Raw genomic sequence first — 27,935 nt, forward strand, 5'->3', positions numbered from 1 at the left:
TATTTTTAAATGAATGAATGAATAAATCATTCTGGACTCCTATCTCTACTTCATCTCCCACACCCCATCAATCACCAACCTTTGCAGCTTCTGCCTCTTCAAAAAGATTCTGAATCGCTATTGCCCTCCATATACCTGCAAGGAGTAACTAATTTAATTTGTCATTTTATACCTAGACTATATCAGTAGCGTCCTAAATTGGTTTCTTGCCTTCAATTGTGCTCCTTCCTCTCCCTGCTAAGGTTATCTTATGCATGGATAGCAAAGTGATTTGCCTAAAATGTAAATGGAATTATGCCAATCTCATACCTAAATCCTTCCCATGGATGCTAATAATACACAAGATAAATTTCATATTTTACATTGCATATAAGACCTACTAGTTATTTGCCCCTGATGATCTCTGTTGCCTCATCTCTCATTACTCCCCCATATTCAGAGCCAGAGTAGTAAAATGTACTCTCAGGATGGCTATAGTTTGGCACCAAATCTAGTAAAAAAAAATTTAAATACTTCTTCAGCCACTTTCAAGTGAGGGTAGGAAGAAACCTATTTCCTAATGTTAAAGTCTTATTCTTTTTTATATTTAAGGTAAAGGATTTATGACATTAATTTATTCTATACGATTTTCAAATTCTAACAACTTCTTGGGAAGCAGAGTGAACCACTTAAAATATAACTACTAGATAAATTTCTAATTCCAAATACCCTATACTTTGCTGCTGAATTTGGTTGACCGTTCTCTGCCTGATGTTGGGTTTAGTTGTGCCAACTGCATTTGGAACATGCAACTTGCATGTATATGTTACAAAAAAAAATTCACAAGGAGAGGATAGGAATATTTTTTAAATTTCTCTTTGAGATACTAAGAATTTTAGTCAAAGAAGGTCTGATTACTATTTCCCCAGTTGTATGAATGACTTATAGATAGAAATGTGAAAATTGGTGTCATTTACTATTTAACATTTTAATGTTAATAAAATAATAGGTTGACATCCTGTGCCACTACCTGCCTGGCATCCACTGAATCTGGGTCTGCCCCTAACTACCTTGTCTGAGTATACCATATATCTGCAAGCCTTCTACATGCCACAGTTTCCTAAACACATGCTTTTTGGATATACTGTCATCTGTTCCTTCAACACTCTTCACTTTATTTTTTCCCACTAGGATTTTTCTTTTCAAAACTATTTTAACTTATCGAAAAATTATAATCGTATGTAATTATGAGCTACACAATGATGCTATGTGTGTATAGTGTAGAATGATTGAATTGAGATAATTAACATATTCATCAACTTAAATACTTAACATTTATGCTAAGTGTAACTTTCTACACTTTGACCAACATCTTTCTATTCCCTGACCCCTTGCCTCTGATAACCATCATTTTCTACTCTCTGAATCTATGACTTTGTTTTAGATCCTACATGAAAGTGTGAACAAGTTGTGCTTGTCTTTCTGTGTCTGGATTATTTTTTTAGCACAAATGTCTTCCAGGTTCATCCATGTTGTTGGAAATGATGGAATTTCCTTTGTTTTAAGGTTTAATAGTATTCCATGTGTGTGTGTGTGTGTGTGTGTGTGTGTGTGTTACATTCTTTGTTCATCCATTGATGAATGCTTAGGTTGCTTCTATAACTTGGTCACCCCAACTAAAGTGGGAGTAGATATCTCTTTGACAAACTGATTCCAAGTTTTTTTAGAGTCATCTCCTCCATGAATCTTTCTGTAGAGCTTTCTCTAATGCTCACCTTCAAGCTACCAGATGCAGAGTTAGGATATTCCCTCTGCTTCATTTGTATATGGCTATCGACATGACTCCTAGGTTTGTCTCCATGCATTGTATAGGAGATATCCATTACCAGGAAAGATTATGGAGATGTTAGTGAGAAAATAGAGTTCAATTTTGAATATATCTAATTTGGAATTACTTTTAGGACACCTAAGTAAAAGTGTCCAGTATTCTGTTGAACATGCATTAGTTTCCACTTCAGATAAAAAGTACTTAGAAACGACTCTTCATGGTCTCTCACATTTTTATATGACTTGAGAGCAGAGAATTCTAAGTTCTAGATATAGAGGAATTTATTTACCATGAAATGAGCATTCGTACAATGGAATAGGCCATTACAGAAGTCTGCAGTGAAAGGATGATTTAATGCAGATTGGTAAGATATGAGAGCAATGATACCCTTGACTTAATAAATAATCTGCACTGAATGATGCTTGTATGCCTAGTAAACTCCTGTTCATCCTTTGATTTTCAACTTAAGAAGTCTAAATTCTATATTTTCCAAACTTTCCAGAAGACCTAATTTTCCCTTTCCCATCCTTATACCATTATCTGTTTTAGTCTGTTACTTTTGCATAGTATTATTATTGCTGTTCTACATGTTTTTCCCTTTTCTAGAGCAAGAAAAATATGAACAAAATACAAATAGTACAGTCATTTTCTTAGTATTTATTCGAGTTAATGTTATGTTTTGGATATGAGGTGTCCTCCAAAAGCTCCTGTGTTAATGCAGAAATGTTTAGAGGTGAAATCATTGGATTGTGAGAACTGTAACATAATTAGTTCTTCCTCTTTGGAATGGGCCCTCTAGGTGGTAGTTGTAGACAGTTGAGGGATTGGTAGAGGAGTTGGGTCACTGGGGGTCATATCTTTGGGAATTGTATTTTGTACTCTACCTCCTCCCGTACTCTCACTGCCATGAGGTAAGCAGCATTCCTCCAGCAAGACCCCTTCCTTCGTGATGTTCTGCTTCACCTCAGGCCCAGATGGAGTCACCCAACTATGGACTGAACCTCTGAAACTGTGAGCCCCATATCAACTTTTCCTCCACTAAGTTGTTCTTTCTGGGCATTTTGGTCACAGCAAAGAAAATCTAACTAACACATTTAATATTTATTCTGAGTGATAATTATGAAAAAGGAGAAGAGAGGTGTCTAAGAGTGCTGAGAAAGGACAGCTGTAAGAAGACCTATACCTAGATAATCTTATACAGGGAAGAAATATGATCAGGCTGTGGGATGGCAAAAGACACAAAGGAGGGTTGTTATATAGTCAGTGATCCAACATCTGGATCTGACCATGAGAAAAGAATATTTGGTTGTGAAAGAGATACACAGGTGATGATAAAAAGTAGGACACAATGATAATGAGAAAAGTAATGATAGGTAAGGGCTACATTGTCTGAGCATCTGTACTAGATATTTTTTGTACATTGTTTCATTTAATGTTCAAAACATCACTGTAAGGTAGTGATTATGGTAATTTGGAGACTTAGAGATATTACCTAACAGACTCAAATTTGCAAAGGTGATAGAAAGGAAAGGATAGAATACTAACCAAGACTTGTCTAGTTTTAAATGTTTTTTCTAGTATACCAGTTTTTCCCAATCTATGTTTAACATAACACTAATGTGTGCATAACTAACCAGAAGATGTTAAATTAATATGCCATAATAGAGTGTTCTGAGGTCAAATAAGTTGAAAATAGTGAAACAAGCAAGTTGATTAGATACATTAACTACAGAATTCCTTTTTTCTTCACAAGTACACCTTTTTATTCTTTGAATATAATTTTTTTATTTATTCATTTTAGATACACATGACAGGAGATGGTATTTTGGCAAAAATACATAGAGTATGATTTATCCTAATTAGGATTCCATTCTTGTGGTTGTAATGTGGAGTTTCACTGGTCGTGTATTCATATATATGAACCTAAGAAAGTCATGTACAATTCATTTTGCTGTCTTTCCTATACCCATCCCCTACACTTCCCTTGATTCCCCTTTGCTCCAAAGAACTTCTATTCTCCCCACCCCTTATTGTGTATTAGCATCCACATATCAGAGACAACATTCAGCTTTGCATTTTGGGGTCTGGCTTATTTCACTTAGCATGATAGTCACCACTTCCATTCATTTACCAGCAAATGCTATAATTTCATCCTTCTTTAATGCTGAGTAATATTCCATTGTGTATATATACCACTATTCTTTATCCATTTACCTGTTGTTGAACCCCTATGTTGGTTCCAAAGCTTGGTTATTATGAACTGAACTTCTATAAACATTGATGTGACTGCATCACTGTAGTATGCTGATTTTAAGTCCTTTGGGTATATGCTGAGGAGTGGGATAACTGGGCCAAATGGTGGTTCCATTCCAAGTTTTCTGAGGAATCTCCATACTGCTTTCCAGAGTGGTTCTTCCAGTTTTCAGTCCTACCAGCAATATATGAATGAACCTTTTTCCTCACATCCTCACCAACATTTGTTATTATTGTATTCTTGAAAATTTCCATTTTGACTGGAGTGAGATGGAATCTCAGTATAGTTTTAATTTGCATTTCTCTAATTACTAGAGATGTTGAACATTTTTGATATATTTATTGAGTATTCATATTTCTTCTGTAAAGTGTTTGTTCAGTTCCTTAGCCCATTTATTGATTGGGTTATTTGGTTTATTAGTGATAAGTTTTTTGCATTCTTTGGATATCCTGGAGATTAGTGGTCTACCTGAGGTGCAGGTGGCAAAGATTCTCTCTCATTCTGTAGTCTCTCTGTTCATGTTCTTGGCTGTCTCCCTTGCTGTGAAGAAACTTATTAGTTTGATGCCATCCCATTTATTCATTCTTGATGTTACTTCTTATGCTTTAGGAGTCTTGTTGAGGAGGGCTGTTCCTGAGGTAATATGATGGAGAGTTGGTCCTACATTTTCTTCTAGTATGTGCAGCATCTCAGATCCAATTCCTAGGCCCTTGATCCACTTTGATTTGGCTTTTGTGCAGGGTGAAAGATAGGGGTTCAATTTCAATCTACTACATATAGATTTCCAGTTTTCCTAGCACCATTTGTTGAAGAGGCTATCTTTTCTCCAATGTATGTTTATAGTGCCTTTGTCTAGTATGAAATAGCTATATTTATGTGGATTTGTTTCTGCATCTTCTCTTCTATTACATTGGTCTTCAATTCTATTTTTGTGCCAATACCATGCCATTTTTGTTACTATAGCTCTATAGTATAATTTAAGTTCTGGTATTATGTTGTCTCCTGCTTTACTTTTCTCACTCAAGAGTTCTTTGACTATTCTGGTCCTCATATTTTCCCAAATAATTTCATGAACGCTTTTTCCATCTCCATGAAGAATGTCATTAGAATTGTAACGGGAATTGCATTAAATCTACATAGTGCTTTTGGTAGCATGATCATTTAACAATATTAATTCTGCCTATCCAAGAACATGGGAGATCTTTCCATCTTCTAAGGTCTTCTTCAATTTCTTTCCTTAGTGTTCTGCAGTTTTCATTGTAGCGGTCCTTAGTGTTCCAGTTATAGAAGGAATGCTTTCAAATTTTCTCCATTTAGAATGATGTTAGCCTTGGGTTTAGCATATATAGCATTTACAATGTTGAGGTATGTTCCTACTATCCCTAGTTTTTCTAGTGTTTTGAACATGAATGGATGCTGTATTTTGTCAAATGCTTTTACTGCATCTATTGAGGTAATCATGTGGTTCTTGTCTTTAAGTCTGTTGATGTGATGAATTATGTTAATTGATTTCTGTATGTTGAAACAACCTTGCATCCCTGGAATGAACTCCATTCGATCATGGTAAACTATCAATTTCATGTTTTTGTATGCTATTTTCTAGGATTTTATTAAGAATAGTTGCATCTATGTTTATGAGGGATATTTGTCTGAAATTTTCTTTCCTTGATGTGTCTTTGTCTGGTTTTGGTATCAGGGTGAAACTAGCTTCACAGAATGAATTTGGATGGGTTCCCTCCTTTTCTATGGAATAATAATAATTGATGTAAGTTTTTCTTTGAAGGTCTGGTAGAAGTTGGCTGAGAATCATATGTCTCTAGAAATTTGTCAATGTCATCTTGACTGTATTTTAATGGAGTACAGATTTTCAAAATAGTTTCTGATTGTTGTGTGTATTACAAAAGTGCTGTAGGGATATTTCCTTTTTCATTGTGAATTTTAGTGATTTAGGTTTTCTCTCTTTTTCTTTGTTTGCTTGGCTAAGGGTCTACTGATTTTATTTATTTATTCAAAGAACCAACTTTTTGTTTCATGTATTTTTTGAATTTTTTTGTTTGAATTTGATTGATTTCTGTTGAGACTTTGTTTCTGTCTTCTGCTTTTAGTGTTGATTTGTTGTTCTTTTTCTGGAGCTTTGTGATGCAATGTTAGGTTATTTATTTGGTGACTTTCGATTCTTTAATAGAATGCACTCAATGCAATGAACTTGCCTCTTAGAATCACCTTCATAGTTTCCCAGAGATTTTAATAAGTTGGGTCACAATTCTCATTTACCTCTAAGTATTTTTTTATTTCATCCCTGGTTTCTACTATCCATTGGTCATTCAATAGCATATTGTTTAGTGTCCAAGTGTTAGAGTAGCTTCTATTTTTTGTTTTATTGTTGATTTCTAGTTTCATTCCATCATCATCTGATAGAATGCAAGGTATTATCTCTATTTTTTCATAGTTGCTAAGAGTCGCTTTGTGGCCTAAGACATGGTCTATTTTAGAGAAAGATCTGTGTGCTGCCAATAAGAAAGTGTATTCAGACCTTGGTGGATGAAACCTTCTATATGTATCTATTAAGTCTAAATTATTAATTGTATTCATTAGTCCTATAGCTTCTTTATTTAGTTTTTATTTGGAGGATCTATCTAGTGATGATAGTGGTGTGTTAAAGTCACCCAGTATTATTAATATCATGCTGTGGTCCATTTGATTCTTGAAATTGAGAAGGGTTTGTTTGATGTATATAGGTACTCCACTGTTTGGGGCATAAATATTTACAACTGTTATGTCTTGATATATAATTCTCTTAAGTAGTAAGAAATGACTGTCATTGTCCCTTCTGACTAACTTTGGCTTTAAGTACATTTTATCTGATATGAGGAAGGAAACCCCTGCTTGTTTATGTGAATGATACGGTTTTCCCCATCCTTTCACCTTCAGTCTATGGATTTGTTTGCCTATGAGGTGAGTCTCTTGGAGACAACAGATTGTTGGGTCTTGTTTTTTAATCTAATCTGCCAGTCTATGTCTTTTGATTGATGAGTTTAGGCCATTGATATTCAATGTTATTATTGAGATATGATTTTTATTCCCTATCATTTTGATTTATTTCTTATTTTTAATTTGAATTAGTTTCTCCTTTGATTGATCATTCTTCCAGTGTTGCTGTTCCCTTTGCTTATTTTCACTTTTGTTTTTCATTTCTTCTTCATTAAATATTTTATAGAGTATGTTTTGTACAGATTTTCTAGTTGTGAATTCTTTTAACTTTTGTTTCATCATGGAAGGTTTTTATTTCATTGTCAATTCTGAAGCTTAATTTTGCAGGGTATAGTATTCTTGGCTGGCATCCATTTTATTTCAGAACTTGGTATATATAATTCCAGGATCTCCTAGCTTCAAGGGTCTGGGTCAAGAAATTAGCTGAGATCCAGAATAGTTTCCCTCAAAATGTCACCTACCCCTCTTCTCTGAAAGTCTTTAAATTCTATTCTTATTCTGTATGTTAGGCATTTTCATAATAATATGACTTATTATGGTCCTGCTGTAATTTTGTATATTTTGGGTCCTGTAATCCTCCTGTATTTGGTTTTCCATTTTGTTTTTAAGGTTTGGGAACTTTTCAGATATTATTTCATTGAAAAGATTGTGTATTCCTAAGACAAAATAGGCTACATATCAAAATTAGTGCACCATTTCAATAGTTTATAATGCTTCCTTTGTATAAAATATCTTATGAGCATTAGAAACCACATGAAAATAGTTAAGATGCAGCTAAAATTTTGAAAACATTGAGTGAACTCAATTGTACTTGTCCACTGATCTGCCTATTTTATGTAATTTTCTCCCTATTTTAATTAGAGTACTGTGTAAGTTTTAATACTTGGATGTCTAAATAAGTATCCTTTCATTAATCTTTTCTTCAGAATTTTAGTGGCTACCATCATAGGTTTATTTTTTTTTATTTTATTTTTTTTTGTGCTGGCGATTGAACCCAGGGCCTTGTGCTTACAAGGCAAGCACTCTACTGACTGAGCTATCTCCCCAGCCCTCATAGGTTTATTCTTGAAAATGAACTTTCAAATTGTTTTGTCAAGTTTGGTATAAAGCAAATTTCGAAAATGTATGGTAATTAGTTATTGATTAATTTTGGGAGACTTTACATTGATTCAGTTTTAAACCTGTCATAATATCTTCTTTAGCCTGCTGTAGTATTCTTCTCTGGTCCACAGAAATTTCTTACTGAAGTTTAAATTCAGGGAAACACCTGTTCTTACTTTACCTGTCTACAGCATTTGCCAATGTTAAGCAACTCCTGAAACTTGAGAACATACAAAAAAAAAACTGGGTTTTAAAAACTGCCTATTAAAAAAAGATGGTTCATTCCTTTGGTTTGTATTTCCAAGCCTTCATCTCTCCTGATAAATCTTAAGTTTGGTCTTTTCATGTTATCCCTTATTTCTTCTGTTCATGGTCTCTTTACATCTTTTCCCCATGGTCAACTTTGTTTTCTAGTTTATATATTTTGTCTTAATTGCCTGAAATTCTGTCTTCGAAGTGGTCTGGTCTATTGGTGATGCTTTCAATTGAATTTTTAATTTGGTTTATAGATTCCATCATTTCAAGAATTTCTGACTGATTCTTCTTCAGGATCTTTATCTCCTGGTTGAAATGATTTTTTCACTTTCTGTATTTTGTCTCTGATTTCATTTCTTATGTCTTCTTTTACCTTGTATCTCTGTCTAACCATGAAATTTCTGAATTCTATCTCTGACATTTCCTCCACTATAGTGTCAATGGAGTCTACTGTTGAGGTACTATGGGTTATTTGGGATGGTTTGTCCCCTTTCTTTTTTATATTGTTTGTGTGTCTGTCTACCCATCTATCTGGATGGATCTGATGCTGGAGATTTTCTACCTTATGAGTTTATAGTGTCCCTCTATGTTATTATTACCTCACAAGTTGGGGTGGGGAGCTCAATGATAGCAACATTGTATGCAAAAAAATATATAGCAATAGACTAGGTCCTTTGTTCCTATTTCGATATCTAGTGTTAATTGGTACCATATGTAGGGATAGTGGGAGCAGTAATTTCCATCAGTATAAACAGTACATAATCATGTATTATGTCTGGTTTAAAATCAAACAATAGGTGTTGTCTACGCCTTCTGCTGTACTAATGATTGATGTGACATTGGTGGTAGGGGTAGACATTATATACCTCAATTAGTATTAAGAATTGTTAAGGAGAAAGTTTAGTATGTGTAAAGAATGAGAGCTAGAAGGGTAGAAGAGTGTTCGCAATTTCTAAGGGTAAATAAGGCACATGCAGTGGTAACTTAGGATAAGTTGTTAGTTTGAAAATGAATGAAAAAATTAGAAGAATATAAAGCAGAAGAGACAGAATGGAATTTGTGTGTTGGGAATAGAGAAATGAGAGAGGGAGACAAGGGAGATAGAGTAGTGATAAAGGTGATACAAAACAAAATCAAAATAATCATAAGCCCTAACCCTCAAAATACAGAGCAAGGGAAAATAACACCTTCAGAGAAAAAGACCAAACAACCAAAAAAACCACAACAACAACAAAAGAGAAAGAAAGAAAAAAGAAAAGAAAGAAGAAAAAAGAAAAATAAGGATAGAAAGGACAAGAGAGAAACAAATGTGAATACGTGTAGGGAACCTTGATTCAGTCAGTATACATTCAAATAAAACAAGAATCCAATATGGAAACCCCAAATCAAAAAGCAAAACAGAACTACTGCCACAACAAATGAGCCACAACAACAACAACAAAGAAAAGTCTTGATGAAATGTTAAGAAATTAGGAGTTGTATCCAAATTGGTGGACAAAATAGTGAGTGTATGTGTTCATTGACTGCCCACCTGGTTTTCTTTTCATTTTCTAAACTTGTGTGTATGGGCCATGGGTTGTGTGTCCTTCCTTTTAATTGTGATGCTCACCATGTTGAAGATTGGGGTTTAAAATTTCCTAATTTCCCTTCTTGGGAGATTAGTGTGGGTAGACTGGCCTGCTGACCTGGAGGCAAAGTGATTTTGGGCAGTAGCAAAGCAGCTGGCCATGTCCAGGTGGCAGGTGGATTGGGCCTGATGCTGGATCCTGGGAGCTGATGGGGAGACTGTGTACTAAACCCAGCAGTTTTGGCAGCAAAGCAGCAATCTGGGCAGCCAGATTGTGGGCCCAGCTGGTCTGCACTGGGTAGATAGATCATGGCCAGCTGTTGGGACCTGGCAGGCCAGTTGTGAAGTTGTGTGCTGGACTTGGCAGGTCTGGCAGCTAAGTGGCACATGGGGCAAGTTGGGGCCCTGCCACATAAGGGACCCATTTGTTCTGCACCCAGTGGATCAAGGCCACGTGCTAGCACTTACAGGCTGGCCATGAAGCTGTGAGTGATAGGCCAGATTTGGGGCCAGGTCAGGGACCAGGGAGGAGACCGGGGAGCCAGAGGGCCCTGTTTTGTAGTGTAGGCTTTCCAATTGTGAATTCTTTAACTTTTGTTTATCATGGAAGGTTTTCATTTAACCATTAATTCTGAAGCTTAATTTTTCTGGGTATAGTATTCTTGGCTGGCATCCATTTTCTTTCAGAACTTGGTATATATTATTCTAAGACCTCCTATCTTTATGGTATGGGTCGAGAAATCAGCTGATATCCATATTGATTTCCCTCTAAATGTGACCAATTGTTTTTCTCTGGCAGCCTTTAAAATTCTATCCTTATTCTGTATGTTAGGCATTTTCATAATAATATGACTTGGTGTGCGGCTCTTGTAATTTTGTATATTCCAGGTCCTGTAAGTGTCCTGTATTTGGTTTTCCATTTCATTTTTAAGGTTTGGGAAATTTTCAGATATTACTTATTTGAAAAGATTGTTCATTCCTTTGGTTTATATCTCCGTGCCTTCATCTATCCCTATAAGTGTTAAGTTTGGTCTTTTCATTCATTTGGTTCATTGTCTCCTAACATATTTTATCTGTGGTCAACTTTATTTTCAAGGTTATATATTGCCTTCATTGCCTGAAACTCTTTCAAGTAGTCAATCACTACACATGCAAATAAGACAAAAACCAAACCTAGAAAACCAAAGCAACAGCAAAAAAAAATCTTGTTGAAATGTTTAGAAATTAAGAAGTCATTTCTACTATGGTGGACTAAATTGTCAGTGAGGATATGTGTTTGCTGTGCCCAGCTGACTTTCATTTCTTTTTGAGGTATGAACTAGTCTTGGGAGCATGGGCCGTTCCCAACTTCCTTTGGGATATTAGTGTTGGCGGGCCAGGCTGCCGGTCAGGTGGTGAAGCTGCTGGCTGGGGCAGGTGGGCCTGGCAGTGAATTGGCATATTGGGCAAACTGGGCTGCAGCCAGGCAATGAAGAGGCAGGCTGAGCTATGAGCTGAGGGCAAGGTTGCAGGCCTAGTATGTATAGTGGTGAACTGGGTTAGGACAATGGGGACTGGAGGGCCCAGGGGCCCTAGCAAGTGCCAGAGTGGTGCTGGATACGATGGGCACCAGGGAACCGGGTAGATGCTGGAATGGACAGGCAGTGAGGGACTGGGCTGGTGCCAAGACCTGGAAGTTCTGGCCTAGGTGAATGCAGGTGCCAGACCTGCTGGCTAAGAAAGCTGAGTGCCAAGTGCCCTCACACTCACCCTTCCAAGCTCCCAAACTGTTGCAGCCGGCCCCATCAATCCTGTGAACCCAAGGACTCACAGGTCTGGAGGACTGGAGAGAGTCAGGCTCTCTCCAACCTTTCCATGGGTTTGCTATGCCCAGCCAAGTATGTGCTAGGCTCAGACAGGCCCATATGAACTTGCATATCTGGGATTCTAGATCCTGTTGGTGCTGGGGTGCTGCAGTCCCAAGATGGTCCCTGATCTGCTCTCTGCAGATCATGGATAAACACAGGGAAAAAAAAATGTAGATCCATTTAGGTAGACTGCCCCTCCAGTTTCAGGATTTTTTACTCTAAGCAGTAATCCTGCTGCTTGAGTTCTGGGTAGCTGAGCTAGGAGAGATACTGCCTCATGCTAATCTGCCATCTTGCCCCCTCCATCTACAGAATTCTTGAGATCTCCTGATAGGTTAAAGTTTACCATGAATCAATAAGAATGAGAACATAGGATCAGCATTTTCACAACTAATTTTATTACTTTATTCATAGATCACTCTTTGCCATCTCTAATAACACTAGCATCAGGTCAGAGTTTAGGAAATACTACACACTACTGTGATAACAAACAAATATCATATATATGATATATATACACACATACAAAATTTTCTTTGCAGATTAAATGTAACCGCCAAAACAAAATGTGCACAACTTGCACCCATTCACTTAAAAGTTTTTAAAAAAATGAATTATATTGCTCAAAGGTTCTATGAGCTAGTTCACATTGCTCATTGTCAACCTGTCATTCCAGTATCAAAGTATCAAAAAGGACTTATTCCAGTGTTTGGCTTTCTTTGGCTCTAGATGGCAAATGTTCCCCTCTGCTTTAGAAACATCACACAATTATAGAAAACCAAAATGATCTGCCAGTGATCTTATGTCAATTTTGGAAACACCACTGTGGGTATTCTTAAACGAAAAAGACTGTGTATGTAAAAGTACTGATTAAAAACTCTTTAGGGAAAAATACACTTTATTATATACAGCTAAGCAATATGTTGTTCTTCATTGATAATTGCTCAACATTATATGGTCATTTGTTTTTTTGTGTTTTTTGGGAGGGTTTTGAGAGAAATGAAGTTTTATTGCTTTTCTAGCAAGGGGGAAACATAGGTGACTTCTGTCCCAGAGGCTGTGATTCTGCCTATCAAGAGGAGCAGGGGGCTTTTTTTTTTTCTTTTTTGGTATTGGGGATTGAACTCAGGGATACTTAACAACTGAGATGCATCCCCAGCCCTCTTTTATCTTGCTAAGTTGCTTAGGGCCTTGCTACTTTGCCTAGGCTGGCTTTGATCCTCCTGCTTAGGCTTCCTGAGCCACTGGGATTACAGGTGTGTGTCATCACACCCCGCCAAACTTTCCTTTTTCGGACTTGAGAATGCCTTCCCTAAACCAAGACCCCCAAATCTCAGAGATGCCAGATAAGGACGTAAGGGGAGTAGAGGGGGGGACCTTTCTCTGCCTTACAACCACACCTCAGGCTCTTAGAAGAGTGCCTTTCTATGGCTCTCTCCCAATCTGTGCTGGTAAGCGCTCTCAGCTATATTCTACCAAAGGGTATTTGTCTTCACACCTGGGAGAGCTTGCATCGCCCCTGATGAGCAGAGGCTCAGTCCTTCAGATCAAAGCACTCACCACCCCGAAAACCCCTATCTGGATAGGATGCAAGGGAAGGAGGAGGCTCAGCTGGCCAGCATTTCCTGGGGTCCCCAATGCTGACAGCAGGGATTGGAGTGAATTTCTTATTTTATTATTTTGGTACTGGGGATTGAAACAAGGGGCACTTAACCACTGAGCCACATCCCCAACCCTTTTTATTTCTTATTTAGAGACAGGGTCTCACTGAGTTGCTTCGGGCCTCATTCAGTTTCTGAGGCTGGCTTTCAACTCATAATCCTCCTGCCTCAACCTCCCCAGCTGCTGGGATTACAGGCAGGCACCACTGCACCCAGCAGCAGGGGGCTTTTAAAGAGGTGACTCAAAGGCTAAATTCTGTGTGTTCTCTTGTAATTCACTTGTTTATTTGGGAGATAGTCATTTTGGAGATCTTCTGGTGCCATCCCCAAAGTCTGGATGACTTCATTCCTATGATGGGTGTGTGCTCTAGGACTGTCTAGGATGGGGAAAGGCAATCCTGTTTTCCCTGAGATTGGGGAGGGGGAGAGATTAGGGAGGAGCAAGGAGAGAGGTAGAGAAAGAAACATGTCTTGTTTTATAAATAAGTCACAGTGGCAGAGCAGCAAGGGCAATATTGTAAGTATAAAGTGGACCACTGCTACATTTTCCCACTGTCAATTTCTACATTCAATTTCTATGGGAAAATGGGCAACGACATCTGCAAACTGTTTCCTGATGAAAGAGGGCGATGTTGGGGCAAGAAACCAGCAGTCCTTGTTCTGTATCAGGTGGGGCATGAATGGTTAAGGTTTTTCAGCATAAGAGAAATTCAGAGGTTCACAGTGGCAGATTGGGGCGTGACTGGACAAGGCACACATAGGGCAGGGATCATGCTAAGATAACGATAAACAAGACAGCAAAGCGTTACTGTTTTGTAAACAATTAGCACAAAAGCAATTCGTAATTGAGGCAGTCTCTGAAAACCATGAAGACAGTAATTCATAATACTTATCAGTTAAAAACAGGAGTTTACCTATGCAGGAAGTTAGGAATGTTTGTGGATTTACAAGATTAGGTTTAAATTGACTCATTTGGTTTTTAATTGCTTGCCTAATTGGAAAACCAGCCCATGTTGTCTGCAAGTGATTCTGTAGGCAAATGAAGAGAGAGACATTAACAAGCTAGTGGTGTCCTTTGTATGTGGGGGGGTAGACAGAAAGAGAGAGATTGGGTATTGAACCCAGGAGCACTGTACAACTGAGCTGCATTCCCAGTCCTTTTATTTCAAAACAGGGTCTCACTAAATCACTTGAGCTGGCCTTGAACTTGCAATCCCAGTAGAGGCTTCTTAGGTTTCCATGTAAGTTTGATTTCAGATGGATTGCATTTCCCTCAAAGCCTCAAAACAAATGTAAACTATGATAATCGATACTGGTATTTTATTGTAATCAAATGACATTAAAGTTCCATCTGTTATTTAAGGTAAAGACATTAGAATGAAATTGTAATTCAATTCGACATAGTAGTTAGAAGTATAGACTTTTGAAATGCACCGTGTGGACTCTGCCCCTTACTTGCGAAGTGATACAGAAAAAGTAACTCTCTGGGCCTGAGTTTCCTCTACTATAAAGATAATACTAATCCCCGCTTCACAGAATTTTGGGTGAATCTAATGAACAAATAAAGCCCTCAGGGGAAAAAAAAAGAAATGCAGACTGTAAAGTCACATTAAAATAGCAACTCAATTTCCTAGTATATTTGCCTTATATTATTTATAAAATAGGGTCAATAGTGATACCTACTTTATTAAAAATCATTGATAGTAATTGCTCAAAAACACTTGTATTGCTAGTATTAAAAAATTAATCCCTTAGAGTATTACCTGTAACATTGATGCTTTATAATTGGTAGCAGATTTATTAACTTCAGAGCTTATCAAACCTTTAATGTTTATGTTCATGAATCTGTATGAGCTTAAGTTTAACTGTCAAGAAATGGGTTAGCCTCCTACCTATTTGGTACTGTACTAGAATTTCTAGCTAACTAGTACTCTAAGACAAGAAAAAAAAAACATTTTAGGTTTGGAAAGAAAGAAAAACAGGACTGAAGAAAAAATGGCAGATCAGAGGAACCCACAATATCATTGCAGCTCCCAAGCGTGAATTAGAACAGCAATTCTGCAGTGGCAAACTGAGGTAGGAAGACTGGGCAAACACCTGTAAGGCAACCCAGAGAGCTAGCAACCAGGTGAAAACCAAAATCATCACTTTCTGTAATAAAGAAAATTAATGAAATCAACAGATGGTGGCAGTATCTGGTGGCTCAATGGGATTGGTGGGGGAAGCACCCATCCAATCAGATGAAATTCTCTGGTAGGGTGTAAGAAAAAGAGACACTGCCATCCAGCTGCTGGTCCAACAAATTTGCAATTTGAGTAGAAAATAAGCTCAGAAACAGCAAGCGGAACCACCGTTCGAGAAAGCCGTGGAACGCTCCAGAATCACCTTGACACCAACCCTAGATAGAGACAAATCAAGGGAAAAAAACCGGAGGCCAATAACTCTAATAAACAGATGCAAATCCTTAATTAATATTAACAATATTAGACTGTGGCTCCGTGGTAGAGCGCTTGCCTGGCATGTGTGCGGCCCTGGGTTTGATTCTCAGCACCGCATATAAATAAATAAAATAAAATTATAAAAAGATCCTTGACAACTAATAAAATGTATTTTAAAAATATTAACAATGTTTGTTGTTAGCCTTCGGGAAGTGGGGAACAGTTACCACCAACAAATACCTTCTACAGTTCTGTGGAGGATTGTCTCAGAGAACTAGAGCACCTTGTGAAGGCAGGCAGTACAGGACCTGTTAGGAGAAAGTGCAAAAACTTTGAGGGGGACTGAAGGCAACCTCCAACACAGAACACAAGAAATCCCACAGAAACCTCCCGGCTCTTGTAAGTTCATAGAAATTTGTCAGGTAAGGCCGCACCTCATGCCCATAGTGGTGGTCTCAGTGTTGTAAGGCCATTGATGTATGACCTCGCACTGACCAACTGAGAGAGGAGACCCAGCGGGTATCAGAAATCAGAGCGGGTCACAGCTGCGACTGAGGGGTTTTTCCATCTCAACCAGAAGAGAACCTGTGCAACCCGCCCCTGCTATCAGCCCTGATAAATCCCAGGTGGAGTGGCCGGATGTGGCGTATACTGACTTCCGTTTTCCGCCTTGAAAATCTGAAGAAGGTGAGGCATCCTTTGAGGGGGCTGGAGTCCGGTTGGGAGATTGACGTAGTTCTGCGCACTGTCAGACTTCAAGGCACCATCGTTGGACTTCAAGGCACTATCGTTGGACTTCAAGGTGAGAACCCAGAAAGAAGAGTAAGATTTTTCTCACCACTCTCTCCCCACAAGTAGTAGCCGCCCCCCACTTTCATCTAAGCCATTGTTGCGTCAGCCGCTGACGACTCGAGACAGGGTTCCCGGATGTGGTGTATCCAACTTCCATCCTGGACGTTAGGTAACGGTTGTTGTGAGCTGGCCAGACTCCGGTCCGCAGAGGGAAACTTCTCAGGCAGTGGTAGGCATCAAGGTGAGGATTATTATGGTGGGCTGAGGGAACCTTTACCAAAGAATTTAGCTCATAGAAATGTACCCCTGTGCTCAGCTGTGCGAGCTCGGACAGGGCAGTCAAGCAGAGACACCTCCCCCAATCTTCGGCACTTCTATGTTGGCATTCCCATGTCTTGGCTCAGTTCAGCAAAGGGAGGGCGATGCATGAATATGACCTTGGAGGTCACCCCACCCCAGAACCCAGAGGAAATTCACCCTGGACCAGAGGAGTAGCACACACCTGTAATCCCAGCAGCTCGGGAAGCTGAGGCGGGAGGATCATGAGTTTGAGGCCAGGCTCAAACTAACTGAGGCCCCAAGCCACTCATCAAGACCCTGTATCTAAATAAGAAATAAAAAGGGGTGGGGATGTGACTCAGTGGTTAAATGCCCCTTGTTTCAATCCCCAGTACCAAAATAATAAAATAAGAAATTCACTCCAATCCCTGCTGTCAGCATTGGGGACCCCAGGAAATGCTGGCCAGCTGAGCCTCCTCCTTCCCTTGCATCCTATCCAGATAGGGGTTTTCGGGGTGGTGAGTGCTTTGATCTGAAGGGCTGAGCCTCTGCTCATCAGGGGCGATGCAAGCTCTCCCAGGTGTGAAGACAAATACCCTTTGGTAGAATATAGCTGAGAGCGCTTACCAGCACAGATTGGGAGAGAGCCATAGAAAGGCACTCTTCTAAGAGCCTGAGGTGTGGTTGTAAGGCAGAGAAAGGTCCCCCCCTCTACTCCCCTTACGTCCTTATCTGGCATCTCTGAGATTTGGGGGTCTTGGTTTAGGGGAGGCATTCTCAAGTCCGAAAAAGGAAAGTTTGGCGGGGTGTGATGACACACACCTGTAATCCCAGTGGCTCAGGAAGCCTAAGCAGGAGGATCAAAGCCAGCCTAGGCAAAGTAGCAAGGCCCTACGCAAGGTAGTGAGGCCCTGTCTCAAAATTTAAAATAAAGGGGATTGGAGATGTGGCTGAGTGGTTGAACACCCCTGAGTACTGAAAAAAAAAAAATGAAAGGTTGTAGACCTTGTTAAGAATAAATATGCCCCCAACCCAGCACTCAGAGGGGTCTACACAGACACTGCCCTGCTTTTTGTGAGCCCTGGTAGACCTTGTCGATCTCGGGCTCAACCTCACTTCCTTTCTGATAATCTTAGTCAACAAGGGCCTCTGTCCAAAGGATGTGGCCTCAGATCAACAGAGGAACCTCACCCATACCAGGAATCAAAATGAGTCTGAAAATGGCCTGAGAGGCCCTCCAACTGCAAATAGAGGAGATCCAGCTCTGTTCTCCTGCTGTCGGTTCTGGAAGACCCTGGGTAGGGCTGTTTGGCACAGGCAGCACCCTACAACCCCTTCCATCTCTGTTCCCTTTTTGGCATCTGGAAGATGGAGGTCTTGGCCTGAGGGATATATCCTCAGGATATCAAAAGGAAAGGAATGCAGGTCCTGTCAAGAGTAAATATGAATACCTTCAGGAGGACTAAGAGTAACTCTGACTCCAAGGGAGTCCTCGGAGAAACCTGCTTCACCCCTGTTAACCGTGGTAGGCCCCAGGCAGGTCTATCTGAATCACCCCTCATTTACAGATGACCTGGTTGTGTAAGGGTGGTGAGGATTGGTTGTTGTTTGTTTGTCCGAGAAGACTAGGTCACCAGAGGGAGAAGTCCCAGGTTCTGCCTGGCATAGAGGTGTGGCCCCTAAGGAAGTACTGCCATGTGCCACCACTAAAGGACATACTGGGTTAAGCCCCTGCTGTCTGCCCTAGGAGATCTTGGGAAGATGTGACTGTGTGACACCTCACTTTTTTTCATTGGTCTGAGGGAGCAACTTCACATCAACAGGGAGCTACATGTGGTCAGCCCATTGAGATGACCCAAGCCCTGCTAGGAGTCAAGGTGAAGAACCTGAATATGGATTGAGAAGACCACCCCCATGCCCTTGAACAGTTGGGGGGTCCTATTCTGAAAGACTCAGGGCATTAGGTTTCCAGATGTGTTGTGCCGTTACTCCTACCTGATAGTCTCAGTGGGCTGAACTCAGTTCAGCTGAGGGAGGAGTCGTAGGCCTTTCAATAAGTCAGTGTGAGGGTAGAGGGCCCCTGTGCACAAGAGCAGATGGAGCCTAGCTCTATATCCCTTTAATCTATTGTTGAGAGGACCCATCCACTTTATAACTATAGGAACCTTACAGAATCCAATCAGTTCTGTCTACCTGAAGTTCGCAACCTGATGTGCTCCCTCAGTTTCTCTTGCAGAGGAGGCCTTGAAATGAGTCATATGTCCCCAGATCAGAGTGGAAGAGTCAGGCCATGTTCAGAGCCATGGTGAGGTGCACACTCAATGTATATCTGGAACCTTACTTCTAAAACAGAAGAAACCCCATAGCTCCTGACCCTACCTCCCCTACTGTCAACCTCACACTGTGCTGGCTGAGTGTACCATGAAGAGCATTCTCACATCCTCCTACAGGTTCCTAGGAGATAGGCTGACGAGAAGGACAGAAGACTTGTGAGGCCCTAGAGCAGTATCTGAGGGAAGACCTATGAAGACAGCTTCTGTCAATGTTGACAAGGTTAAGTTTCTCACACTCTTCCTCTCTCCCTCAGGCCAGTTGTCTTCACCACCCTTCTGCCCACACTTGTGACAGTCCTTGTTACAAGTTATGATTCCTTACAAGCAGAAGAATCAGCACCACCCTGACCCCCAAGCTCAAGGAGAGCCACAGAACCCACTTGTTCCTCAGTTTTCTGCAGCTGAGGAGGTGGATGCCATAGTAGATGTCCCTACTTCAACCCTGGACACCCCAGAAGAATGGCCTTCTATTGGAACACCATTTCTTTGCCAGAGTCTTCAGGAAGCTGCCTTCTCCACTAACATCGAAGCCAATCCAATAGGCCAGTATGAAGGTTCCAGTGGCCAAGATGATGATACAAGTATCTCAGAGGCCAGCCCAGACCCTGAGCTGTCATTAATTAACACACTAGAGAAGATGGTGGCTGAATTGGTAAAGTTCCTGATTGCCAAGTATAAAACAAAGGAGCCCATCACAGAGGCAGAAATGCTGGAGAGTATCATTAAAGAGCACAAGGACTACTTCCCTGTGGTCTTCAGGAATGCCTGTGAGTGCATGGAGGTAATCTTTGGCATAGAAGTGAAGGAAGTGGATCCCATTAGCCACTCCTACATGCTTGTCGAAATGCTAAACCTCACCTATTATGGGAAGCTGAGTGAAGACCAGGGCATACCCAAGACTGGTCTCCTGATACTAATCCTGGGTGTGATCTTTATGGAGGGCAACCATGCATCTGAGGAGAAGATCTGGGAGATGTTGAGTATGATCGAGGTGTTTGGAAAGAAGAAATTCATCTCTGGGGATCCCAAGAAGCTCATAACCAGAGAATTGGTGCAGGAGCAATACCTAGTATACCAGCAGGTGCCCAGTAGCAGTCCTCCTCGTTACGAGTTTCTCTGGGGCCCAAAATCATACGCAGAAACCAGCAAGATGAAAGTCCTAGAGTTTTTCTCTAAAGTCAGTGGGAATTACCCCACTTCTTTCTCATCCTTGTATAGGGAAGCTTTGAGAGATGAGGAAGAGAGAGCCCAGTCTTTGATTACCAACGTGGGTGGTAGTACTGGTGTGACCAGTGCACATTCCAAAGCCAAGTCCAGGAGCTTCTCCTTCCCTGAATAAAGTTCCTTAAAGATTCCTCACACTGCTCAGAGCAATCAAAGTTCTAAGTAGTAAAGAGATTTTTGGAAACATCTTCTTGGTATTTTTCAAGTTTTGTTTCTTAATAGGTTTATTAACTTCAGAATTTAGATCTACTAATTACATTGGTCACACATTCGTTAGGTTTAAAAATGAGTTTTGCTATTTTGAAAAATATAGAAACTTTTTTGTCATCTGCAACAATATAGCATGGTGTTGGAACAAAAATTTCCTTAGAAATGTGAAAACAGTAAATGCAGGAAAAATGTAAAAGATGATTAATCTTAGTATTCCTTTTTGTTTGGTCATTGTGTGCAATTAAAGAAAAGTACCTCATTTGCTTGGTTTATTTAGGAATGTACAAGAAATTAAATGTTAATAAATGTAGCCCTTGCTCCCTGGCTCATGTATTCTTCGAGCATTAATTGAGCATCTTTTTATTGGAGGAAACAATGTTAGCAGTAGAGATTATAAGGAAGATGGTAAGATGTCCTCGAAAACAAAGAACAAGTTAAAGATGTGAGGATGTGGATTTTGAGATGCCAGCAGTCAAGTGTAAATGCCCTGAGCCAAGGGATTTTGGGGATTGGAAAACTGTCAATCCTTCCATAGGGGTTTAGGTTAAGCTAAGTGGTGACAAGAGCCAGACTCTAGTGTGTGTTACTGGTGAGAGAAAATCCTGTAATGGAAAACTGATCTGAGAAATCTTTTTGGATTATGGCTAAACCAGGAGATTCCACCTGGGCCAGGTGTGGAAAGTGTCCTATACACTTGTCCAGGTATAGATGAACACAGTGCATGAACTAAGTGTCATATACACAACACCTGCAAGGGTTTCCTGGGAAATGATATTCCCTTGATGCAGTGTCCAGAAGCCTCTGGGTTGGCATTCTTTTTCCTGTTCTGGGACAACTAGAGTCTACTTCATTGAAAATATATAATTGAGTTATCTTGATTGTAATTAGGAGTTAGATTTTTGGATGGAGTGAAATGGATGAAAATGGTTTGAATGAAAAGGAAACTGGGAAGAATGATGAATTAGTCTAAACTTCTAGGAGCTTTGAGCTACATACAGTTGGGGAAAATTCAGCCACATCCAAATTAAATGTCTTTAATAGAGAAAAATTGCTGAGTTTTATTTACAAAGTAGCATTTCTAGCCCATTTAGTGAGTCATGTCCTGTGTATTATCCAAGATGCCCTTAATCTTGCACAAACACACACTCCCAGAGAAGATGGTAGGTAGGTAGAATCTTCTCTGGGGTCAAACTCATTAGAAAATACTGCCTTTAAAAAAAAAACCTCCAGTATACATACAGTGGTATGTAAAGCACTTTGCATCTATAATATATAGAAGTTCTATAAAACAGGACTTAATGAACTCATTTAAGAGATGAGGAACCTTAGACTCAGCACTTAGCAAATTTTCCAAAATCACATGGCTAGTAAAGGACAGGGCTAGGACTTGACTCCTAGTCTAAATTCATCTAGGCCTATATTGTCCCCACTCCTATCAGTTTAAGGCAGACTTGTCTCTCTTGCTTAGTCTTTCAGGCAACAAAAAGGAGAACCTTGAGGCAAAGATACTAAAAACAGACCTAAAGAGGGAAAGTGATATGAGAGAAAATCTGGGATTGTCTTATGGGGTTTACTAACCTGGGGTCCTCCAACCTGAGTCCCAGGATTCTGGAGTGCTACCTTTGCCCAGGTGATGGCAATTTGCCCTACCCCAACACTTTCCCAATTTTCAACACCCTTTCCCTAGTGACTCCCTGTGCCCCCCTGTCCAACTCTGGAACCCAGCCTGATGACCTTGATGACCTGACAGTGCAGATTCCTATGAAGGCTGTGTTCCTCTCCCATTGGAATAACACAGAACCATCTATTTTCTCCCTGATCTGCCATCCCTCATTCTGAAACTTCTTCCATAGCAATAGCCTGTTCAATTTAACAGTGCATTTTGGAGAATGTTTTGATGCCTGGTCATCCCCACTAAGCCTCTCCAACACACACTCAAATTATTTTTCAATTGAGTTGTGAGTGGAGTCTGATTTGCAAATAATGTACTGATCCTTGGAATATAACCCTAAAGATAGAGGAGAGGTTTTGAAATCACTGATATTTGCAGTAGGACTTTTTAAGAAGTTGTATTATTTGAAACAGGCCACTGAGCACATACACAGCTGAATGGACTTAGATGCTTGAGAACTAAAGCCTGTCACATAAGTGGTAGATGAAGAAAGACCATAGAACATTCACAAGAGGTTAAATTCCTAAAACCCTGGAATTCCTTTAGGAGGTGAGCAGTGGTTCCTAGATCACCTCCTACTGCTGATGAAAATAAAACAATGTTTAATAGTCCCACTGCCTCTTTTCTGTGTTTCTGACTCCACAGGAAAATATTTGTTTGCAGTTTACCTAATGGCGCCTGTACAGGTGTTCAGGAATGTTTGTTCACATGGAAGGTAGCAGAGACTTGTAAGTTGAGATTCTTATCATGCCTTAAATCGAAGGAGAAAAATCTCAACTTACTAAGATTGTATAGCTTATTGCAAAGAGCAGAGCAGAACTCCCTGTTAATGTTTACAGGATCCATTTGAAACTAGATATGATCCTTTATTAGAAAATATTTGAAAAAGTTTGTGAATATCAAGACAGACTTGGTTTTCTCAGAAATTCCTCTAATAAATGAAGATGGCTTTTGTCAAAATATAGTAGTTGCTTGTAATTGGGCACCTACTATATAAAAGTTTATGGAAAAAACTGTAAGTAATCATCCACATCCTATCTTCCTCTCCTTCCTGGGCCATTCTCCTATAGTTAGGCAGGAACCAGTATGACATTTCCATGCTTCCACTTCCATTCAACAACAAAAATGGCAGCCCTGGGTCAAGATGATGAAGCTAAATATGGAAACAGTCTGGATCCCTGGGTGTACAAAGAGAAGTCCCTGCCAACCCACGTCAGAATTAATGTGCTCATTAATTCTGTGTTAAGCTGTTCAAATTTCAGTTTTTTTCTGTTGTATAAGCTAATAGTCACTTAGCTGATTAATAGAGTTCCTATTTTATTTACATTTATAGTAAATTATATTTTTGTAAATATTAAATTTACATTAGTAAATATATTTTATATTTATACTAATTTATATACTTATTTAAATAAATGAATATGTAAATGACTCTAGGAGCTCCTTGACTGCACATAGTTCACTAAATATTTACATTACAAAGGTAATTGTGTGGGACTGGGGTTGTGGCTCAGTGGTAGAGCTTGCCTACCACGTGTGAGCACTGTATTTAATGCTCGGCACCACATAAATTTAAATGAATAAAATAAAGGCATTGTGTACATCTACAACTAAAAATATTTTTTAAAAAGGTAATTGTGCAAATATACCTATTGCAAAAAATGTGACCGTACACATTTATCACAATTCTTACATTTACAAAGTTCCTCAAAAATTCATCTCCCTCCTTAGAATTAACCAAAGTTAATAATATGATATGCAGTATTTTAAAGCCAAATTCAGGCTTTTCATGGATGCATAGACTATAATATTTTTTTAGTATGCATGGTGATGAAATACATATTCATCTGATACTTGCATTTGCCACTAAAATGTATGAAGATCTTTCCATGACAGCACATAAAGACCTACTTCACTTTGTGTAGACTACTCCAAGAATTCTAAAAAATATATATGCTATAATTAGTTAGCATGCTTCCCCCTGATGGACACATAAGTTCTCATCTTTTTATATGATCAATAGAACTTATATCAGCATCTTTGAACATATGTTCTTGGGCAAACATGCATATTTTCTCATAAGCAATACATTTTAATGTGGAAATTTTTATTAAAGTGAGAAAGGTGTGAATATTTTCAATTTTCATAAATATTGCTGAAATTTTTTTGCCAAAATTCCCTCACCATTCATTTTTTCGTGAATTAGTGTAGGTTAACACCCTACATGCTCAGAACCATTTTACATTATTGATATTTTAAATTGTGGCAAAATTATGAGTGAAAAATATCTTGCTATTGCTTTAATTTGCATTTTCTCATTACCTAGTTAGGTTAAGCAAAAAATATATATAAAACAATTCATCCATACAAAGGTAGATTTATGCAGTGATGTCCAGTCTCCTCTGGGCATGATTTAAAATTCTGAAATATCAACCAAACATTTCCCCTTTACAAGAGGAAAAGGAAGGATTTGATCAGAAGGTTCAAGAACAAGGGTATGTGACCAGAATAAACATCCTCACCTAGTGTGAGACTTCGGAAGGATCCAGAGGAGAGCAACTGTCATAGTATGTAAGTTAAACCCCAAGCAATGCCAGTGCAGAGAGCCCAAGGCCAGCTGTCACTCGAGCTCTGAATCCAGTGGTTAGTACAGGATGGAGAAGGGTTCAGGAGAGGTGGGGAATCTGGGTGGGGAGGGTGGTGGCACAGGACAACGTACACAGTTGGTTTGGGGACTCCCTCAGTCATCAATACCAGCTGAAGCTTCAGTGTGGTCTGAGTAGTCAGGTCACCTGAAGGTGCGGACCAGTAGCATGTTAGACACTGCACCCTGCCTTAGAGTCACCCCATGTCCTGTCAGAAAGAGCATGGCGGGATCTCCCACACCATTGTGTGAGCCACCTCTCTTGACCACGCGAGTAGTCCAGGGCACAGTGATCAGTGTCCCAGGACTGGAGCTGTCTTGATGCCTGCTGGAGGCTCTATGTTCTCCTCTCCTCCATGGTGAACCTCCACCCTAGAAGTTGGGGCTGTGTGAGTAAGTGGCGTGAGTGACTCGATGGCTGGCGGTGGAGACAGGCAGGAGCACCAGTGAGCGGTGGGAGGGAGCGTGCAGCTCAAGGACAGGGATTGGTGTGGGAATGGACTAGGGCTAATCACCTCTAATTATACAGTAAAGGACTGAGGGTGCACATGCCTTGAAAAATGATCCAGAGAGTGTCCCCAGCCCAGACCATCTCCCTTGGATTCTGGGCCATGGGCACTCGAGAGTGCATTTGTCCTGTGGTTGTGACTGCTGGCCTATGTTGCCACCAGATACTATCTGGGATAGAGGATTGAACCAAGGTTCAGACATTTGCAGTGTGGGTGGAATACTCGTGAAGATAGCACTCTTCCTAGTTAAATTAACAGGGATGTTTGGGGTGCAAAAGAGGAAGCATTGTGTATCATGCTGTGGAAGCATACCAACAACCAAGAGGGCATTTGGGCCTGGAACAGAGTCCATGTTGAAAATTTCAGAGGTAGTTTTCCGTGGGAATTCTGAAGTTACATGAGCAGTTGTGGCACTTTGTGTTTTATCCACAGAGGCAGAAGGCCCAGGCATGGGGCAGGCTCCTTGTTTTTGTCTGTGAATGTGATCCTTTGCTACTTTGATTCATTCATTTATTCACTCATTTATTTATTTATCCAGCAAACATTTATTGAGCACGTGTTAAGGAAAAATGAAAAAAAAAAAAAAAGAACATTAATTTAGCCTGGAGATTAGGTTGGGTTACATAGATAGAGGGTGTCCTCAGATACAGGCTTAGGAAAAATTGTAGTTTGTATATATAACATCCATCCCCTCTCCTGAAAACACAGTCAGTAACTGAAATCACACAAAACAATAAATCTAGGGAACCATTTAGAAAGAGAAAGTACTCACCAAGAAAAATCTACCAATCAGAGAAAATTTTCCTATTTTCACACACACACACACACACAACACACACACGTGTCTATGCCTTTTAAGTCTCTAGTCTTATACCTAAACATCCCTCCAAAATAATGTGGCTGCTTTAGGCAGCTGGCAGCTCTGCAACAACCAAAGTTTCTTGTAGCAAACAGACCAAGTGGCTAGAGGCAATTTGGGGCATAGGTAGCTGGTGGCCAAAATTCCATTATCTATCTTAACTGTTCAACAGTAGTTGTCAAAATTTTACATGAGAGTTGCTTGGAAGGTTAAGGCAGGAGGATCTCAAGTTCAAAGCCAACTTTGAAAACTTAACAAGACCCTGAGTTACTTAGAGAGACCCTGTCTCAAAATAAAACATAAAAAAGGACTGGGTATGTAACTCAGTGGTTAAGCACCAAGGGGTTCAACCCCTTGTACCAAAACAAAACAAAACAAAAACAAAAACATTACTTGAGAGATCCGTCATCCAAAATGAAACCTTCCACAGAAATCCAGCCCATGAACATGAGGAAACTGGAGCAATATGATTATTATGAGGACTAGAAGACCCAAGTCCTGCCCATTCAATACCTTTTCTTAAACCATAGAACTCCAGGCTTCCCCAGAACACAGCTAGGAAAGCTCTGCATTAGAAGACCCCCTCCTCAGAGATGGGGCTCATCATATACTTGCACAGGCATCTATGTGGACTCCATTCTGCCCAGTACACTGAATTGCTATTTTGCTTCCTTAATTTCTGGTACTATCAACAACTTTTGACCCATCAACTTCTGGATCTCCAGCATACCTTGCCATTCTACTTCTTGTTTCTCCAACACCACATTGCCCTCAAAGTTAGACACCCATAGGCACACACAGCCCTCCTAGCTAATCATCAAGACTCCATTCTCGGGCTGGGGATATAGCTCAGTTGGTAAAGTGCTTGCTTTGCAAGCACAAGGCCGTGGGTTTGATTCCCAGCACCAAAAAAAAAAAAAAAAAAGATTCCATTCTCAGTACAAGACTAACTGAGAATACTCTAATTCCCTGTAATGCACCACATGCCTTCAGATTTTGCATAATTTCATTTTTCCTGCTGACTCCATTCCTAGTCTCTAAGGCCCTTGCTACTGCCATCACTTAGTAGTCCGTTGGCACCAAATAACACAGCCTTCTTTGACTTTTCAAGATTTTTTCTTCAAACCTATTATTAGGTCATATTCCAGCTACCTCAAAAAGAGCAGAAAACTTATATTATTTTACTTTCATTTGTAAACATGACTCACAATTCCCTTGACTGATTTTCAAATTGCCTAATCTTTGACATACATACTCTGTGAAGGATATGTAGCTTCATTCCTGTTAAGAACACAAGGGGAAATTATTCTTCTAAGAGTTCCTTACATGGGACAAAGAAGAGTAATTTGGGGTTCACAGCACACATTCTAATAACCTCGTGTTCACCATTTAAATGACAAGTGTTTTTTAAATCCCAGTTATATGTGAGCTCACCTGGTCTCTGTGCCAGGGTCTTAGGTATAACAGGTAAATAGCTGGTCCTACCCACTGG

The 27,935-nt window shown here is 39.8% G+C and overlaps 2 protein-coding genes across 2 annotated transcripts in view; both read left to right on the top strand.

Annotated features, from left to right (window-relative positions):
* The window catches only part of LOC124971344 (vexin-like), a 183,348-nt gene that overhangs the window by 96,950 nt on the left and 58,463 nt on the right, over positions 1–27,935 (top strand). The window lies entirely within an intron of this gene.
* Positions 19,636–20,664, top strand: LOC124971672 (putative MAGE domain-containing protein MAGEA13P). The gene has a single exon (XM_047535330.1). It carries the CDS (start codon positions 19,636–19,638, stop codon positions 20,662–20,664), a length of 1,029 nt encoding a protein of 342 aa, XP_047391286.1.

Source organism: Sciurus carolinensis, chromosome X (assembly GCF_902686445.1).
Source record: "Sciurus carolinensis chromosome X, mSciCar1.2, whole genome shotgun sequence".
Lineage (NCBI taxonomy): Eukaryota > Metazoa > Chordata > Mammalia > Rodentia > Sciuridae > Sciurus > Sciurus carolinensis.

Coding starts and splice junctions, on each gene's coding strand:
- LOC124971672 (XM_047535330.1), top strand. CDS start 19,636: ATGATTCCTTACAAGCAGAAGAATCAGCACCACCCTGACCCCCAAGCT.